Source organism: Vigna angularis, chromosome 3 (assembly GCF_016808095.1).
Source record: "Vigna angularis cultivar LongXiaoDou No.4 chromosome 3, ASM1680809v1, whole genome shotgun sequence".
Classification (NCBI taxonomy): Eukaryota; Viridiplantae; Streptophyta; class Magnoliopsida; order Fabales; family Fabaceae; genus Vigna; species Vigna angularis.
The window spans coordinates 36972266-36989478 of record NC_068972.1 but is presented as its reverse complement, the minus strand read 5'-3'; the positions used below and the strand labels follow the sequence as shown (position 1 = coordinate 36989478).

The following is a 17213-nucleotide window of genomic DNA, read 5'->3' as shown; positions in this document are numbered from 1 at the left end:
TTCTACCTTTCACGAATATTCTTTCATATTCACTCCTAACTCAAATACATACAATAATAAATTAAATTTTAGTTAAGTTTCAAAAACGAAATAATGAATTAAGTTTAAGTTATTTTAAAAATAATTTACTCATATGCAACTTTTTTTAATATATTTCATTCTATATATCTCTTTCCAACACATGTACATAAAGACATTTTAAATGAGTACGAGAGAATGAGATTTTTCGGTGATAATCCTTGAAATGAAAATTAGAAAATAAAATTGCATCTAGAGATTAAAACCTAATTATAAATACGTCTTATGAAATAATTATACCATTATTAATAATAAACATGGACAAACTACATTATTATCACATATAATAATATATAGTGTTAGAATTAGATTTAGAGTTATTTGTTAGAATAGATAGTTATTTATTAGAGTATTGATAAACTGTTTATTGAACTATTTAAGTTGTTGTATGAAAACTTTCAGACAGGTTTTTGTAGACAAAATTATAAAAATTATATTTAAAAAAGAAATTCAATTTTAACGATAATTATTATAAAAAATATCGTTATAAACTATTTCATTATTTTTATTTATTTTGAGAGTTTAAAATGACGGTTATGACCAAAATCGACGTTATAAACAATTTCATTATTTTTCTGACAATCATAATTAAATAGAATTATCATTGTATTTATAAAAAAAGAAATCGGACATCCCAAAATATTTGTTGAACATCAAAATGATAGTTTTGTTTTTGATGGAAAGCTTGAGTTTATAGGTTGCAGTGTTTGTTCAGCAAAAGTCAGGCATTTGAGTCACAAGATCTCTGCTTGATAATAAGGAGCTCTGCAATGTAAATATAACTAATCAGAGTCTCTACAAAACCATAAACCAAACAAAACAGACCAAACTCTTATCAGTGTCATACCTAAGATTCAGTTCGTAGTCTACAGCCTTTGGACATGTCCTATTATTGGAGGCCCCGCTGGAGACCAATGTAACACGTGTATCATCTATTCAAAAACCAAAATCAGTTGAATATTTTTGGTATATTACTAGCTTAATATCCTATTTTGTCTCCAGTTTTGTTCGAAAATATCAAATTAGTCCATCCTTTTAAAAATGCGTCAATTACGTCCTTACTTACTAAAATTTGCATCAATGAAATCCTTTCCGTTAAATCCGTACAAACGGCGTTAATTATTTTTCTCTTTCTTTAATTAACGCTGTTTGTACGGATTTAACGGAAGAGATTTCATTGATGCAAATTTTATTAAGTGAAGAAGTAATTGACGCAGTTTTTAAAGGATGAACTAATTTGACATTTTCGAGCGAAACTGGGGACAAAGTAGGGTATTAAGCCTATATTATTTCTACTTTAATAAACCTTGGACGAACATTCACCTTAAAATTTTTAGAAAATAATATAACTATTTTAAAAGTTATATCGAAGAGAATTTATAAATAGTTAATAAGTTATGTGTGTAAGTACCTGAAATTGAAGTAAGAGGTTGTTCCATTTTTGAATGTCACGGTGGTCCTCGAGCTTTCTGATTCCTCCACAGTAGCCAGCTATTCCATCTCTTTGCTCTTCCTTCTTATTTCTGCATAACTTTATTCGTCTCAAATTTGATACTTTTGGAAAATGCCTGAATTCCACTATCAATGTATCTATCACACAACCATTCATAATAATCATGTTATCTCTTTCATCACAAAATCTATATATTTTTATAACATGGAATCATCTCATCTTACCACTGTTTTCACACTCACAACAATCTTCATTGCATGACTCCATGTGCCCAATAACACCGTAAAACCAATCTGCAAATACTTTGATAATTACTTTTTCCACTCTTAAATATAACAAACAAATACTTCTTTAATATAAATATTTTTTAATTACTTTAATTCTATTTCATATTATTTCTTTACCGTAAGGAGATTGTGTATTTGGTCTCAATTGAATCTCAATATGATCCTCTGGTTTCAAGTTTTGTAAAGACTGAGAGACGTGCAGAAGATAAGGAGAAGTTTGAACTGAGGGAGCTCTCACCAAATCCCATTCAATGTTCTTCCCTATAAGTTTCCAACTTTCATTTTGATACCTAACATAACATAAATCATATCCACTTAAATCCTTCACAAAACAATCCTCTTTTATTCCATATATCTGTAAAAACAATTCATAATGCATTAAATTCACTTACTCAACTTTTTTCAATTTTTACTAAAATCTTTTCCTCTGTTCAATTCAAACAAAAATATATGTTCTAATAATATACATGCTTATTTCCTCTTATTTTTAATTAATGTTTTTAAGTTTGAGAAACTAAAATAATTTACTTTTTTCAGATTATTAAAAGATCCAAAACTCATTTTTCTCTCATGCATGCATATTTCAAAGAACATTTTGCACATACCTTGCTTGAAAAGTATTAGATTGTGAATCATAGTTGACCAGGGCATTGTGAATCATCATTCCCTGCAAATACATAATATTGATTATATATAATATAATATAAAAAAATTAGAAAATTTAGACATAAAATCTAGTTAGTTTTTACTTTGTAAACCTGAGCACAGGAAACCAAAACCTACCATTTCTAGATAGAAATACAGACACATAATCAAGTTATGTAAAGTAAAAAATTTGTTTGTCACATGATAAATATTTGACCTGTCGTTTATTGAAAAACATTTTACTGATAAAATAGAAAGATAAAATATAAAAATTTAATTTAAAATTAATTTGAGAACAAAAAATACATATATAACTTTATAAAGAAATATTAGAATATTATTTAGACCTGGTTTTTTACCTTGTAGACCTGAGCAGGAAACCAAAAGGTACCAGTCTGTAGAGAGAAATACAAAGACATCATGAAGTTGTTTGATTTTGTAGCACTGAGGAACTTGCAATCTTCTAAGTATGAACAAAGACAAACGTTAGGCCAATCACCAATAAAAGAACCCATTGAACCAGTTTGATTATTCTTCATCAAAACTCCATCTTTGGCAATTTCAATGTGCCATTTCCATTCCTTGTAAACAGCATCAGAAATCAGTCTCCCCCATTTCTCTTTTATGTGATTTTCCCAAAATCTATCACTTTGGCATTTTCTCTTCAAGAAAACACATACCTTTGACATTGTCAAAAGATCTTTTGGAGAAAGGCATTTCAGAATGAAATCCAAGATGGATTGAGGCAAATCCAAGAGGGAGATGGGAGGAGGATCTACTTCACTATTCATCTCCATCTTTAAGATTATTATTAGGCTAATAAGATTTTCTATGACATTAATAGATTGGGTTTTCTTATAGCCAAAGATATTATTATTATTATACATACAAGCATAGTCTCTTCAAAATTCAAAGAAGTATAAGTATATATAATATCCAAAAGAGTGATGGTGTAATTTTTTAAAACAATAATAGAATATTTAGATAGAATTTTGAAAAACTTAATTATGAAAAATTCACGAGTGTGAAAAGTAATTTATACTTTAAATAATTGTATGGCGTGCGGGTTTGGTTAACCCTTTTGAAATGACTGGCATTTTTATCTATTTAGGAAAATAAATGTTTAAAATATATAGAATGGTATTTCGGGGAACTGAAAGGTTTATATATTAAAAAAGATTGCTACGACAATTAGGAATAAAAGAAATTTTTATGTTATGTATATATCAAACAATGAAAAGTTTATTAGAATTTTTATTTTTACACTATAGAAAGATATATATCTCGAATAAGTTAGAGAATGATGCCTTGTAAAATCAATGTCAACATTCAAGAGAGGTTTAGCTAAGTTGATGTACGAGTTAGAACAAAATTTAAAATTTTATAAAAATAATCTAGGAGAAGTTTTTTAGAAAAATAATTCTTGAATATAACTTTTTTTATGTGATAATAAATTGTATCTTTCTATTAATTTAGCTTTTCAAGTTATGGACCAAACACATTTAGTGAAAGAGTTTAATACAATTCGAATCTTGTTGACAATAATGAGGAAATCATGTATAACAAACTATAACATATTCAATAATAATAAAAAAGATGGGTTATTTTGACTCTTCAATTTGGCTATTTTTACATTATTTAATTTTGATCCATATGGATTTGAACCAGAAGAACTTAGAGAACCAAAAAGTTTCTCATAAAAAAGAATTTATAAGACCAAAATATCTAGAAAACACGTTGATTAAGGTCAATGTATAAGATTATTTTTTTAAAAAAAAAACTTATTTTAGATACAATAAATTACAACATATTAAACTATTAATCTATCACATAATTAAATTACAACATATTAATTATCATCATATTATAAAATTACAACATATTAAACTATATATTTATCATTGAATAGATTTCTTATTAGTTAAATTTAGTATTATTGTTAAAATAGGTTGTAAAATGAAAGTGAAAAAAAAAAAAGTGGATGTGAAAGAATAATAATGTCAAACTGATCTTTTCTTGGCTTTTATAAAAACTTACTATATCTTATTATTATTTAACTTTTTGGTGAAGTTTATTTATTCAATTTCACATTATAATTTTTATTTAATTAGAATGTAACAACAACTTCAAACTTTGGTTACACATTGTCTGCTTTCTTGTATATTGTGGTTGAAGAGATGGTCAATGCTTAATGCTGCCTAGTACCAGCTTTTCTGTCTTTATCTGTTACACACAAACAAACAAACACGGTTATCTTTCTATGTATAATGTGCCTTCATATATATGAACAAATAAGGGTGCTCATATCTTCACACCACAAAACGATAAAATTAATTTAAAATCTTAATATATATTATTATATTATTAAAAAGAATCTTAAATTAATGTATTTTTAAGAAAAGTGTGAAACAATTTTTTTCCAACAAATAAACAAACTTTACGTCAATTATTTGTGCTCCTTTTGATTAATTCTGCGCGTTAAAAAAATATCACAATTCTATATCATATTATATTTATTTAAATTAAATTAAATCTATGAGTAGTAGAAATAAAATATCTTATCATTTATTTTAAATAATAGTAATTATTTTATAACAAATAAAATGTGTTATCATAGTGAAGAAAAGAAAATATTTATTATAAATAAAGTGCGTAATTATATTTTGTAGTAGGCTAAACTCACTTTAACTCTGACTCTAACTTAAGAGGAGATTTTGGGGGTTAAAGCTTAATTTCGGTCCTACTTGAGAGACTTTTTAAAATGAGACTTTTTTAAGAGTGGGTTAGGACTGACCCATGGGTTATGAATCAAATTGACAACTCTAGTTATTATTAAGATACTGTAGCCTATAATACATAATTCTGGATAAAACTGTCATATATAGAATTAAAATGTTTTTAAAAAAAATCATAATAGGCTACTAACAGTAGTCATTCATGATTATAGACCATGGTTTTTTCATTCAAGAATATTTTATTACAATCTTTTTAAAAAAAATATATATATTTTTAACTCCTACACTCCATTAAGAAACCTGAAAAATTAAATTAAGATTCAATAACAAAAAATAAATCAATATGAATTGAAAAACCTAGGAGCATAGTGACAAAACACTAAATAATAAAATAACAAATTGTGAACAAAGATAATAAAGAAAAAGTCTTCAAACGAATCTGAACAAAGAACAAAAAAGATATTTAAGCATGATCATGGCGAACCTACAAACCAAAGACAACAAGAGACAAAAATAGAGACAGGGAAGAAAAACTTGAACGCACCTTAAAGGAAGACAATGAGTAAGCAAAACGAGAGAGAATACCCTATTTAAGGGTTTGTAGTGGGAGGAAAAAGTGGTATGCACAGGCCAAGTAAAAATGTTGAATCCCCTAATTGCATCACTTTGAATGAACTTGCAAGCAAATGAATTTCTTCACAATGTCATTCCAAATGAACATCAAAACATTACAAACAAAAAATGGAAGGAAGAATAAATGAACCTTATGAGGGTGCTAAACAATGAAGAAGAATGAAGGAAATGGAGAAGTGTTCACAGTTTTGGAGAAGAAATATGGTAGTGATGCAAAGATGCAATAGTGAGTTGCAGAGCATATAAAATTTTCACAACTTTTACCTTAGAAATCAGGACATAGGCTACAATTCTCTTAAATAATCGTAGCATATATCCTGGTAGCCAAAGAATAGGCTACAGTTGCTAGTAGAATCGTAACTTATTCTTTGACTACGAGGATATATCCTATGGTTATTTAAAAGAATCATAGTCTATACCCTAACTTATTAAGCATAAACTATGAGTATTACTAAATTGTAGTTATTCTTTGTCAAAAATTACAAAAAAATCATCACGCTTTCATAGCCTATGTTTTTTTATAAAACCAAAGCAGATTATCATTTTGGTTGGAAAATAAAGCCAATAGTCATAGGAGGAAATTTTAATAATAATAAATAATCAAGTCTTTAAATTCGTTTATAAAAAAATTATTTATACTTAAACTATTAATATTAAAATAATTGAGTCTTATGTTTTAAAACACATTCTCAATACTAAAACACTATTTTTTAGACTCTTACATCCTTTATTCTAAAGTTGATAATCTTGATTTAATTTTTTATTATTTTAAATCATTCATTTTCAAACAAATTAGAATTAATTTTTTTATTTCAGGATAAATTTTTGGGTTTAATTTAAACTACACTCCAAGTTGAATTTACATTGAGCTTTTCTTATATAAAGGGTTTTAATAGGGAAAATAACATATAAATATGACTTGAGTCCAATCCACTAAATAAATTGATACAATTTTTAATCCAAAATCTGAAAAATTATAGATTTATGAATATTTTTACTTATACAGTGTATAACTTTATCGTTTCTACCAATGTGAGACTTAATCTCACTTGGATTATTCATAAAAAATTCTCCCTCAAGAATGACTCCCTTTTATATTGGTATATTTTCTTTCGAATGTTTAGAGTGACAAAGGTCAATCCACAGGCTCGCTAGAAAAAGTGCAGGATGGATTGAGTATTTTAGTTACTAACTCGCTTAGGCTCGCGCAACATAATCAACAACCCGTGTGGACCAATATCGCATTGGTCCAAATTTAGCTCGCATTGACTTAAATTCCTAAAATCTAGTAGCACCAACAAACACTTCATGTGTGTTTTTCCTAAACAACTTGCATATTCACTTTTCTTCTTCATTCCATCCAAAAGTAGTTCACTCATTCGTGTCTAATATATCTAAAAACAATTCTCTCATTCGCATTTCAACCATGTTCAAAGTCATTTCGATTTTATACTTAAAAGTTATAAATTATAAAATTATAAATATAACTTATTTTAAGACATGAACTTATAGAAAATATTACTTTTAAAATTTTAATTAAATAAAAATAAAGTTTAGAAAATTTTTATTCGGCCTAATGACAAACTCGAGAATCAAATGGGCAAATAAAAAAAATATTAGTATGCATTTGTTATGAGACGAAACAACGAGCTCTTTCCTTACTAAATGCAAAGCGAACCAACCCACATTGTGATTCTTGTTGAATGTAATATATTGTTGGAGGTTGTTTATCAAGCCTCATACCATGTTAGATTTTTTTAAAGAAGATTTATTAGATAGAGATGACACAATTGTGACATGAGTGAAACTCACCTAAGAAAATTAACACAATTTTCAACCAAAAACCTTAATTATATTAGGAATTTTTTTCTTTTTTATAACAATTTTAATAAGCTTAAAAATGTCTTTGGAGAACATTTTTACAAAAAGGTTTAAAGTGTTACAAGTGCAATTTATATTGTAGATGTTTCAGAATAGATAATTCAAATAAAAAATTTATTCTGGTAATTTAGTATTTCGAAGTTTCGGAAACTTATGTGCCAAAATTGTTTCCATTAGTTCTCGAAATATCCATACCAGTTCTTTTTTTTCTTGTTTTTTTTTTCAAAAGTGCATTCCAAAATTACTTTGTATACTCCTTTGCACCTCCCATAAAATAAACAAAAATAATTGTTACTTGTTTGCACCTCCCATAATATAAAGAAAAATAAATTTACAATAGATAAATTGTGGAGTGCATGAAGCAAAAGACAAGATAATATTATACATAGGACTTCTCAAACTAATTAATATCATTAACTATATATTCATCACTGATTAATTTGTGTCATTTACTAATAAGTAAACAGACAACGAAGTTGGATAACATACATTTTGGATATTAAAACGAAAGGAGCTAATAATAATATCATCGTAATTTGTAGAGCCCTGTTTGTTTGAAGCATAAAATAGTAAAATTTATTTCCAAATCTTTACAGATTTGTCATGGCTGGCAGAAGCAACCATCCCTGTGACGGGTGATTGTGCTAATGCAGATATCACACCCTCATGAGCTGGAATTGTCATCAATTTATCCTCAGCCATGTTCCACAGCTCCAGTGACTGCAATGTATCGGTGAATAAAATGAAAACATATAATTCATTTTAACAGTTTTAATGAGTAATCAGTTTTAACAGTTTTATTTAGGCTTAATAGTCTCTTTTGTCCTTAGTTTTGCTCGATTGTGTCAATTTGATCCCTGGTTTTAAAATAGTGTCAACTTGGTCCTCACTTATTAAATTTTGCATCAAAATTGTCCCTTCCGTTAAATAAAAACAAACAACATTAAGGATGGATGACATTTTTAAATTGTATGCGTGGTGACGTATTTAGTATTTCCTTTAATTATAATTAATTTAGATTAATGTTTTTCTTTTAATTACTTTTAATTATAATTAATGTGACAGTTAGCAATGGCATAGCAATGGCGTCCCACTCCTCAGATCAAATCTTCTTCTTCTTCCAAGAAGAGTGTTGCAGTTAGCAATGGATAATCGACAATGGCGTCCCACTCCTCCATCGAATATCTGCCCCACTTGCTCCCTCTCCCACTTCCCCTTCTGCCCCGCTCCGCCTCCCCCACCCTATCACCACCCCCACCCCCACCAAACCCCTCTTTCTTACGCCCCCTCCAACCCTAATTTCCAGAATTTCAAGAGATCCCGAATCCACCCTACCATTTTGTCCCACCACCCTCACAATGCCCAATTCAGTGGGTTGTGCAAGGCTGTGTTGCGATTTATTCATGGCTGTTCTGGTTTGGTTCTCTTGCTTTGCAGGTCTGAGGAGGCACGATGTTGATGCGAGATGAGGATGCTCGCGGTGGGGATGGTTTCTACGTGATTAGGGTTCTGCAATTTGGGGGCTCTTTTCGATTGGGGTTTTGGGGCGGGTTGCGTTTCCTTACAGGTTTCGAAGGAGAAGTACTGAATTCGTGATGAATATGGTGGTTTTGGAATGGACAAAACTCGAGAGGTGGAGGCGCGATCTGGGTTTCGTATATGGGTCATTGTTTACTGGATTGAGGTTGATGCATGTCAAGACATAAAGGATGATGGAGATGGCGTGGAGGAGATTGGAGTTTTCACGGTGGAGAATGGAGGAGAAGATGAACTTTCTCGGGTTCTCTCTGTTTTCGCGATTTGGATGGTTGATGGAAGAACGAAGGAATTCTCGTGGTGGTCCGGGTGCGTCAATGGAGGTGATGCGATTCACTGTGGTTGCTGGACGACGTTGGTTGTGTTCTTGAGCGTGGTTGAGGATGAATGAAGAGTTGATGGTGGCCTTGGATGGTTGCACGAGGAACGACAATTTTGGCCGGCCAGCTGCCGCTAACGAAGTTGGAGAAGAGACCGTTTCTAAAAAAGAGAAAAAGAAACCCTAGAGAAAAGAGGGCTTGGGCCTGGCCTAGAAAATACAAAATACACTCCTAAATTTCATCTCTACACCCATTCACTAACACGTCACCATAAATATATCTACAAAATAACACATATTCTGCCAGATCATCAATCTTTAACTCCGTTTGTTTCTATTTAACGGAAGGGACAAAGTTGACGCAAAATTTATCAAATGAGTACCAAGTTGACACTCTTTTAAAACCAGGGACCAAATTGACACAATCGAATAAAACTAGGGACAAAAGAGACTATTAAACCTTTTATTTATGAGAAAAAGTGAAGGGTGAGTAACTTTTTTATAATTACTTTACAAATAAACAATAAAAGAAGTGAAAAGGAATAGCAAACAACAAAGTTTCATAGGCACATACATACCTCGTATCCTCCAATAATCAAGAGAGTTGAGTAGCTTGGGTGAAAGACACAAGAATGATACATGTTTCCATTGGAATTAAGTTCATGAATGCATTCCCCAGTTGCAATTGACCACACTTTGACACATTCTTGACTCATAGATGCAAAGTAATCTCCGTTTGGATCCCAACAGACGAAAGATACATCTGCAGAGTGTCCCTAGAAATGCATTAAATTATCATTATTATCACAAAAACATAGTACAGAAGAATTTTATTATTTACTTAGATTTCTGCAGTTTTGTGTTAACACCTGAAATGTGTGCATCGGCCTACAAGTCTCAACATCAAAGAGAGACACAGAACTCCCACTTGCTGCAGCCAGAAGGTGACCAACCCTCGGCTGAAACCTCACCTGGGTAGATCCTCCCTGCTTGATTAATTTAATATCGTTTAGAATTGAGAAAAACCATAATTCATAATATCTTGATAACTAAAAATGAATTTTGTAAGTGACCTTAAAACGTCTGATGGAAGAATATTGGCTAATATTCCAGAAACGAATCTCATTGATATCATCACAGGAACAGAAAAAATCATTTTTCCTTGGGTGAAAATCAAGGGACAAAACATGCGAAGAATGACCACTATATGCCTGCAAAGAAAAGGTTGGCTGCAAAGTAATAGTGAATGGTAAGTCCAGTAGCATTCAGAAAGCATATATTATTTTCATACCAAGGACAGAAAAGGAAAGGTCTGCATTCAGAAGAGAATAACTTACATTAGCAGCATCCCACAACCGAACAGTTTTATCAAATGAAGATGTTGCCAGCTGAGTTGAATTCGGTCTGAAGCGAACATCAGTAATAATAAGACTGTGATCCTCCGGAGTTGTCTCTGTTTTCAGTGTCTCCATGTTCCACAGAACAACCTAATTACAAGAAATAGGATGATATCACATCAATACAGAATCATCAACTGCAGCTGATTCATGAAAATTGAAATGCATCAAATAATTTAAAATAAAGTTAAAAAAGAAATATGTTGTACCTTTTTGTCATGTCCAGCACTAGCTAATAATTTCCCATCTGAAGAGAAATGACAGCAAACAACTTTGCTATTGCATTTGCGCATAAAACCAACTTCAGCAAAGGTAAAGCCTGAGAAGGGAAGCAATATAGCCAGCAACCTGGTCAACTTGAATGGTAAAAATTTATACAGATGCATGAGAACATGAGAATACCTTTCATAGCATCTGTATCATGCTCAGAAGGGTTCCTACCATCACCATCATCCTGTGGGGGAAATAATTCCACATTATCCTCTAAGAAGCCATCATCTCCAAAGTGTTCTACGTCATCCTGTGAGCTTAATGATTCTTCATCATCCTCTAAGAGGCCAATATCATCAAAGTTTGGCAAGTCATCCGGCAACTAGAAGGATATAAATCATTAAGAAACTGTGAAAAGACATTCTCCAAGTAACTTAAAAAGATTCAGCAGATTATTTACGTTTAATATATTCTTAGGAAACAACATTATTTTCAGAAAAGAACTGTGAAAAGACAAAACTTCCTTATTTCAGCAATTGCAAAAAATAATTAAAAAGGAGCGAACTCCTTTCCACTAGAATATTACAGTTACAAAATCTTAAATCTACACGTGCTGACAATTCGGGATGAAGCTTTTTACCACACCAAACCACCTAATTTGATCATGGAAGGTTTGCAATGAACGTTAGCATTTGTCATTTGAGTTTGTGCTATTTGAAAATGAAATTTCAGTTGTCTCAAAGCCACATCTCTGTTCATAAGGTCCTGCGTCATAACTTGTACTAGCGTTTCTTCGAGTATAAACCTAGCTGTTGAAGGGGGAGGACGACCATAAACCACCTCAAAAGGAATGCAGTTAGTAGCACTTTGAAAACTGCTATTGTACCCTTATTCTGCGCAAGGGATAAATTCTAACCAAACTTTTGGCTGGTAAGAACAAAAGCAGCGTAGATAAGTTTCTAAGGTCCAATTGAATACCTTGGTTTTGTTCATCAGATTGCGGTTGATAGGTTGTACTTATCCTGAGTTTGGTGTCCTATAACCTGAATAAATCCTACCAGAATAATGATAAAAATCGGGCCAACACTAGCAATAGAACTAGGCACTCCATGCTATCTACACTAATCCTTAGTTGTGATGCATTGTTCTAACAAGTGCCTTGAGTTTTTTTTTTTTCTTTCTATCTTGCCATAATTCCATATAAAGCATCAATAATACCCTGTTAGACCAAATAATCCTCCTTGGTCCTGCTCTTGGAAATAGGTCATGGAAACTCCATGTTTTTCAGTATTTTCTATTACTTCTTGCTTTCTGGTTCTGTTGTTGATTTAATACCCTTAAGTAGAAAAATATTTAGCTCCATATAATTTATCTAATTATTCTTCAATGATGGGAACTTATTTGAAACAGTTGCTTAATTTAAGGTTATGTAATCACCACAGAATCTACAACTTCCATCCTTTCTCTCTGGACTAAGAGTCATAGGGCTTGAGTACGGGTTGTTACAGCCACTTTTCAACATGAACCATGTTAACAACTATTTTTATATAGGTTTAATAGCTAACTAAGTTTTTCCCCAATTTTAAACACCCAATTTCTAAATATCCATTTCAACCTCTAACTACATAACACTATTTCCTGCCAGATCATTGATACATTAACTCCGTTTGATTCTATTTAAGAGAAGAAACGAGGTTGACATAATATTTACAAACATAGGACCAATTTAACACTTTTTTTAAATTAAGAACTTTTTTAGAAAAATAAACAAATTTTGAGACAAAAAAAATTATTAAACCTTTTATATATTTGAAACAGACAGAAAGCTATCACATAAGTAAAAAAAAACGTTAAAAAAAATTATTAAAAAAATATTTTTCTTTCAACATTTTTGCAACTTGCTTCTCAGTCTCATAAAAATGTTTCCTTTTTACACCTTTTTTACAACTATACATGCTCGTAAACAGTGACAACTTTGTAAAAAATTGTTAAAAAACTGCTCTAATGGGAAGCAAACCTTCAAGTTCTACAAACCTTCACAAACAGGTCCCTTGCATTGGCTAGGTTTGCTTACTATACTCGTCTCCTAATCTTACCTTATTTTCTTCACCGTCTTTCTGATATTAAAATAAGAAGTATTCACTCTAATTAACGTGATCAGTCTCATTAACTAGAATAGTCAGTTGTTTTGGTTATATTTTTTTTCCTAAGAGAATATGAAAAAAGTTTTCTACTGACGAACAATTTAGAAAATAAAATACAATTTAGAAAATAAAATAAAATTTTCCATCAAACAAAATTGAATTGTAGAAGTTCTATAATTTAGTTTCTCTGAAATTATAATTTTAATTAATGAATGAAGTAATTTTAGCTTTTAAAATTTTTTATTTCATTCTATTTTTAAAGAAGTGTTTAAAAAGAATGATTATTCAAAAACTTTGTTCCTTTTCAAGTTTTATTAACATTAAAAAAAACAAATCTAGAATTAAAAAAATAGTAATTATGTTTTACAAATTATTTTAAAGATAAAATATATAATTTATGCATGTTTACCATCATAAAAGTCATTTTCTTAAAAAAAATAATTGAAAAACACTGTTATTCCAATAAGATTCTTTTACCAAAAAATTAGATTTCAAATTCTCATCAATTTCTAATTATTTGCAAAAAAACTGAAAAAATAATTTGAAATAAACAGTTTGTTAAAGTAATTCTTAATTAAGAATAACTTATGTTAAATTCTTTATTTTCCTTGATCCTGTTCAAAACAAAGAAATTTAAGCGAGTTATGCAAAATTGTGAAAAATAACTCCAAGAACGATGTACCTGAACTTGAAGGGGGAAGAGCCCATTCCATGTTTGAATCTCATCCTCATCCTCAAGCTTTCTAATTCCTCCATAGTAGCCAATTATTTCATCACCTTGTTCTTCGTTCTTCTTTCTACACAACTTTATTCTTCTATCTTTTGATTCTTCAGGGTATTGTCTGAACTCCAGTATCAATGTATCTATATCAAACACCAACATTAATTATGTGCAAATTATATACGAACAGAACTTCATACGGTTGTCTTAGTCCATTTTTAATCCGGAAAATGCCAAGTTAGTAAATTTTATGATGAAATTTGTTTATCTTATCATTTTATTTTACTCTTTTTTTTCTCTACTCATTTACTGATCAATTCTTATAAACTAAAATAACTAATTGAGTTCTAAGTTTCTTTTAAAATTGAGTTTATATTAAAATAAATTTTTTATTGAATGTTTAAATAATTTCTTATCTTTAATTTATTGATCAATTCATTCTTTTCATTTTCAATCATTTTAAATTTGTTGGACAACTCATTTATTTCCTCTCTAAGAAAAAGTTAACTTACGAGTTGAAAAATAAATAGAGAAGGAAAACACAAGTTGGTAAGAGAAAAAATAAATAACGGTCGTATAATCTCCATAATGACAAAATACTTAGATAAAAATTTAAAAAAATATATTTTAAACGTTGAATAAATAAATAAAAATTTAGATAATAAAACTTAAAATTTAAAATATATTTAAAGTTCACTAAATCTGAATTAAATGAATTTTGATTTAATTAGTAGTTATGAAAAATTGAAAATCAAAGAATAGTTGTTTTGAAATAAATAACCGATATTTTTAATTTTAAAATAATAAAAGCTTTTAAAATTATCACATGTTGACATTATATTAGAAAGATTTTTCTAGACAAAACAAGGAATCAGAAATTTTCTTACCACTGTAATGACACTGACAACAATTTCGAGAACATGAGTCCAAGTGACCAATAACAGCGTACCACCAATCTGCAATACATTTCCAAAATTATATTGAATAAAACTAAATATAAAGTAATTATAAAAAATGGGAATTTGATATTTTTGAAAAAGTAAAAAGAAATAATGTTAGAATTTAGAATGATACCATAAGGAGAGTGTGTATCTGGTCTCCATTGAATCTCAATACGATCGTCTGGTTTCAATGTGTCTAAACAATGAGAGAGATGTATAACATAAGGAGGAGTATCAACCGAGGGAGCTCTCACCATAGCGCACTGAATGTTTCTCCCTAGAAATCCCCAATCTCGATTTTGATACCTAACATAACATATACAGCTTTTTCCATAAACACTTTTAAAGAGAAAAAGTAAAATAAATTTAATTTATTTATAAGTTAAAATAAAAAAGAATAAAGAAACTATATAAAAGTGTTTCTACAATTTAGTATATCAATAATTTTAATTATATAAAAAAAGTTAATTTTAACTTTTTTTTATATACGTATGCTGAGAGTAATTTTTTTATACAGGACATACATATCAAGGAATTTTTCCTGTATCAAAAAAGAAACACGATATAATAAAATGATTAAATTGTACTGGATGTATGTGTAAACATTGAAATTTATAGTAAAATGTTTTTCTGTGTTGAATTGAAACAAAAAATTTATTTTAATCATTTTTTTGTGGTGAAGTGGTGAAAATTGATGATATATAATGCTATTAATATTGGATACATGATTATTTTCTAATGTCACGAATCAGTCTTCTCTTTTGCTAATGTCATTTCAGAAATTAAAATAATTCTTTTTTTCAGTTAAAGAGGCGAACAAGTTATCTTGTCTAAATTTAGGAAGTAATAACTTAGAAAGCAAAATTTTCAGTTCATGCATGTATATTTCAAAGAGGTCTTCATTTTCCATATACCTTGCTTGAAAGGTATTAGATTGTGAGTCATAGCTAACCAAGGCATTGTAAATCACCAGATCCTGAAAATACATAATATTGATCAATATATATAAAAAATATATTAAAAAATTTAGACCTGAAATATAAAATCTAGTTAGTTTTTACCATGTAGACCTCAGCAGGAAACCAAAAGCTACCATTCTCAAGAGAGAAATACAAAGACATCATGAAGTTGTTTGAGTTTTGTCCATTGAGGACCTTGAAATCTTCTAAGTATGAAGCAAGAAATAGGTTAGGCCAAACACCAGAAAAAGAACCCATTGAGGCAGTTTGATTGGTGTGTTGATTCTTCAACAAAACTCCATCCTTGGCAATTGCTACGTGCCTTTTCCACTCCTTGTAAACAGCATCACCAATCACTCTTCCCCATTTTTGCTTTATGTGATTTTCCCAAAACTCATCACTCTGACATTTACCCTTCAAGAAAACACACACCTTTGACATTGTGCAAAGATCTATTGGAGAAAGGAACTTGAGAATGAAATCCAAGGTGGATTCCGGCAAATCCAACAGAGAGATAGGAGGAGGACCTACTTTACTATCCTTCTCCATGTCTAAGATTATAATCAGAAGCAGATAATATTTTCTATGACATAAATAGAAGGCGATTGAAGGTAGAAAACAAAACCTACTTTGATTATTACATGAATCGAAAAAATTAGGTTTACAGCCAAAGCAGTTCAGTTAGAAAATCGTTGGAATAGTACGATTCGAAAATCTCGATTCATTACAAAATTCTTCCTCCGTGATATATGATATATATATCATATATCGTTTGATGAATCGTTTTGTAGTGCAAATCGTAACATGAATCGGAACTGAATCGTTTCATTAACGATTCAGTTTCCGATTCGATTCTTGAGGAAGGAAAACAAGAAGAAACACAGAAAAAAGAAGGAACAGCAGAGAAGATGACCCAATTCAGAAGATTAACAGTGAAAAGAGAATTGAGGAGAAGAACGGTGAGAAGGGAGAAGATGAACACAGAAAAAGTGAAGAGAGAAAGTGAGGAAGTGGTGGAGAATCGCTTCTCAGACTTTTAAACTGTAAAATGCTTTTTCATGCTTTTCATTTTTCCTTTCTTCCACTGAACTTTAATCAAACCAACTTTTACTTTTCTGTACAAAAATAATATTATCTCTCAAACAAATCATTATTATTTGAATTAATATAGGACTGTTATTATGATTCTTTACGTAAAATTAGTTGTTTAATATTTTCTTTTCATTTTATAAAAAATCTTAACATTATTTAAATTATTATTTTTTATTTATTGA

The 17213-nt window shown here is 29.8% G+C and overlaps 2 protein-coding genes across 3 annotated transcripts; both read right to left on the bottom strand.

The window, feature by feature from the left end:
- Positions 1-666: 666 nt before the first annotated feature.
- On the bottom strand, positions 667-3333 carry LOC108324451 (F-box protein At2g32560-like). The gene is made up of 7 exons (XM_052874012.1): positions 2823-3333; positions 2424-2485; positions 1936-2108; positions 1756-1824; positions 1490-1668; positions 926-1010; positions 667-843 (listed from the first exon to the last, which is right to left on the bottom strand). Exons 1-6 carry the CDS (start codon positions 3258-3260, stop codon positions 945-947), a joined length of 987 nt encoding a protein of 328 aa, XP_052729972.1. The 5' UTR covers positions 3261-3333; the 3' UTR covers positions 667-843; positions 926-944.
- Positions 3334-8104: 4771 nt separating this feature from the next.
- Positions 8105-16999, bottom strand: LOC108325845 (transcriptional corepressor LEUNIG_HOMOLOG). Of its 2 annotated transcripts, XM_052874008.1 has the most exons (12): positions 16042-16997; positions 15895-15956; positions 15114-15286; positions 14927-14995; positions 14001-14182; positions 11367-11556; positions 11174-11283; positions 10905-11054; positions 10641-10796; positions 10437-10553; positions 10146-10343; positions 8105-8432 (listed from the first exon to the last, which is right to left on the bottom strand). In XM_052874008.1, the coding sequence occupies exons 1-12, from the start codon at positions 16486-16488 to the stop codon at positions 8289-8291; spliced, it is 1998 nt and encodes a 665-aa protein (XP_052729968.1). In that variant the 5' UTR covers positions 16489-16997; the 3' UTR covers positions 8105-8288. The 2 variants fall into 2 exon arrangements, with proteins under 2 accessions (XP_052729968.1, XP_052729969.1); XM_052874009.1 differs by lacking the exon at positions 8105-8432 and having other exon boundaries at positions 10146-10330; positions 16042-16999.
- Between the last annotated feature and the right edge of the window lie 214 nt (positions 17000-17213).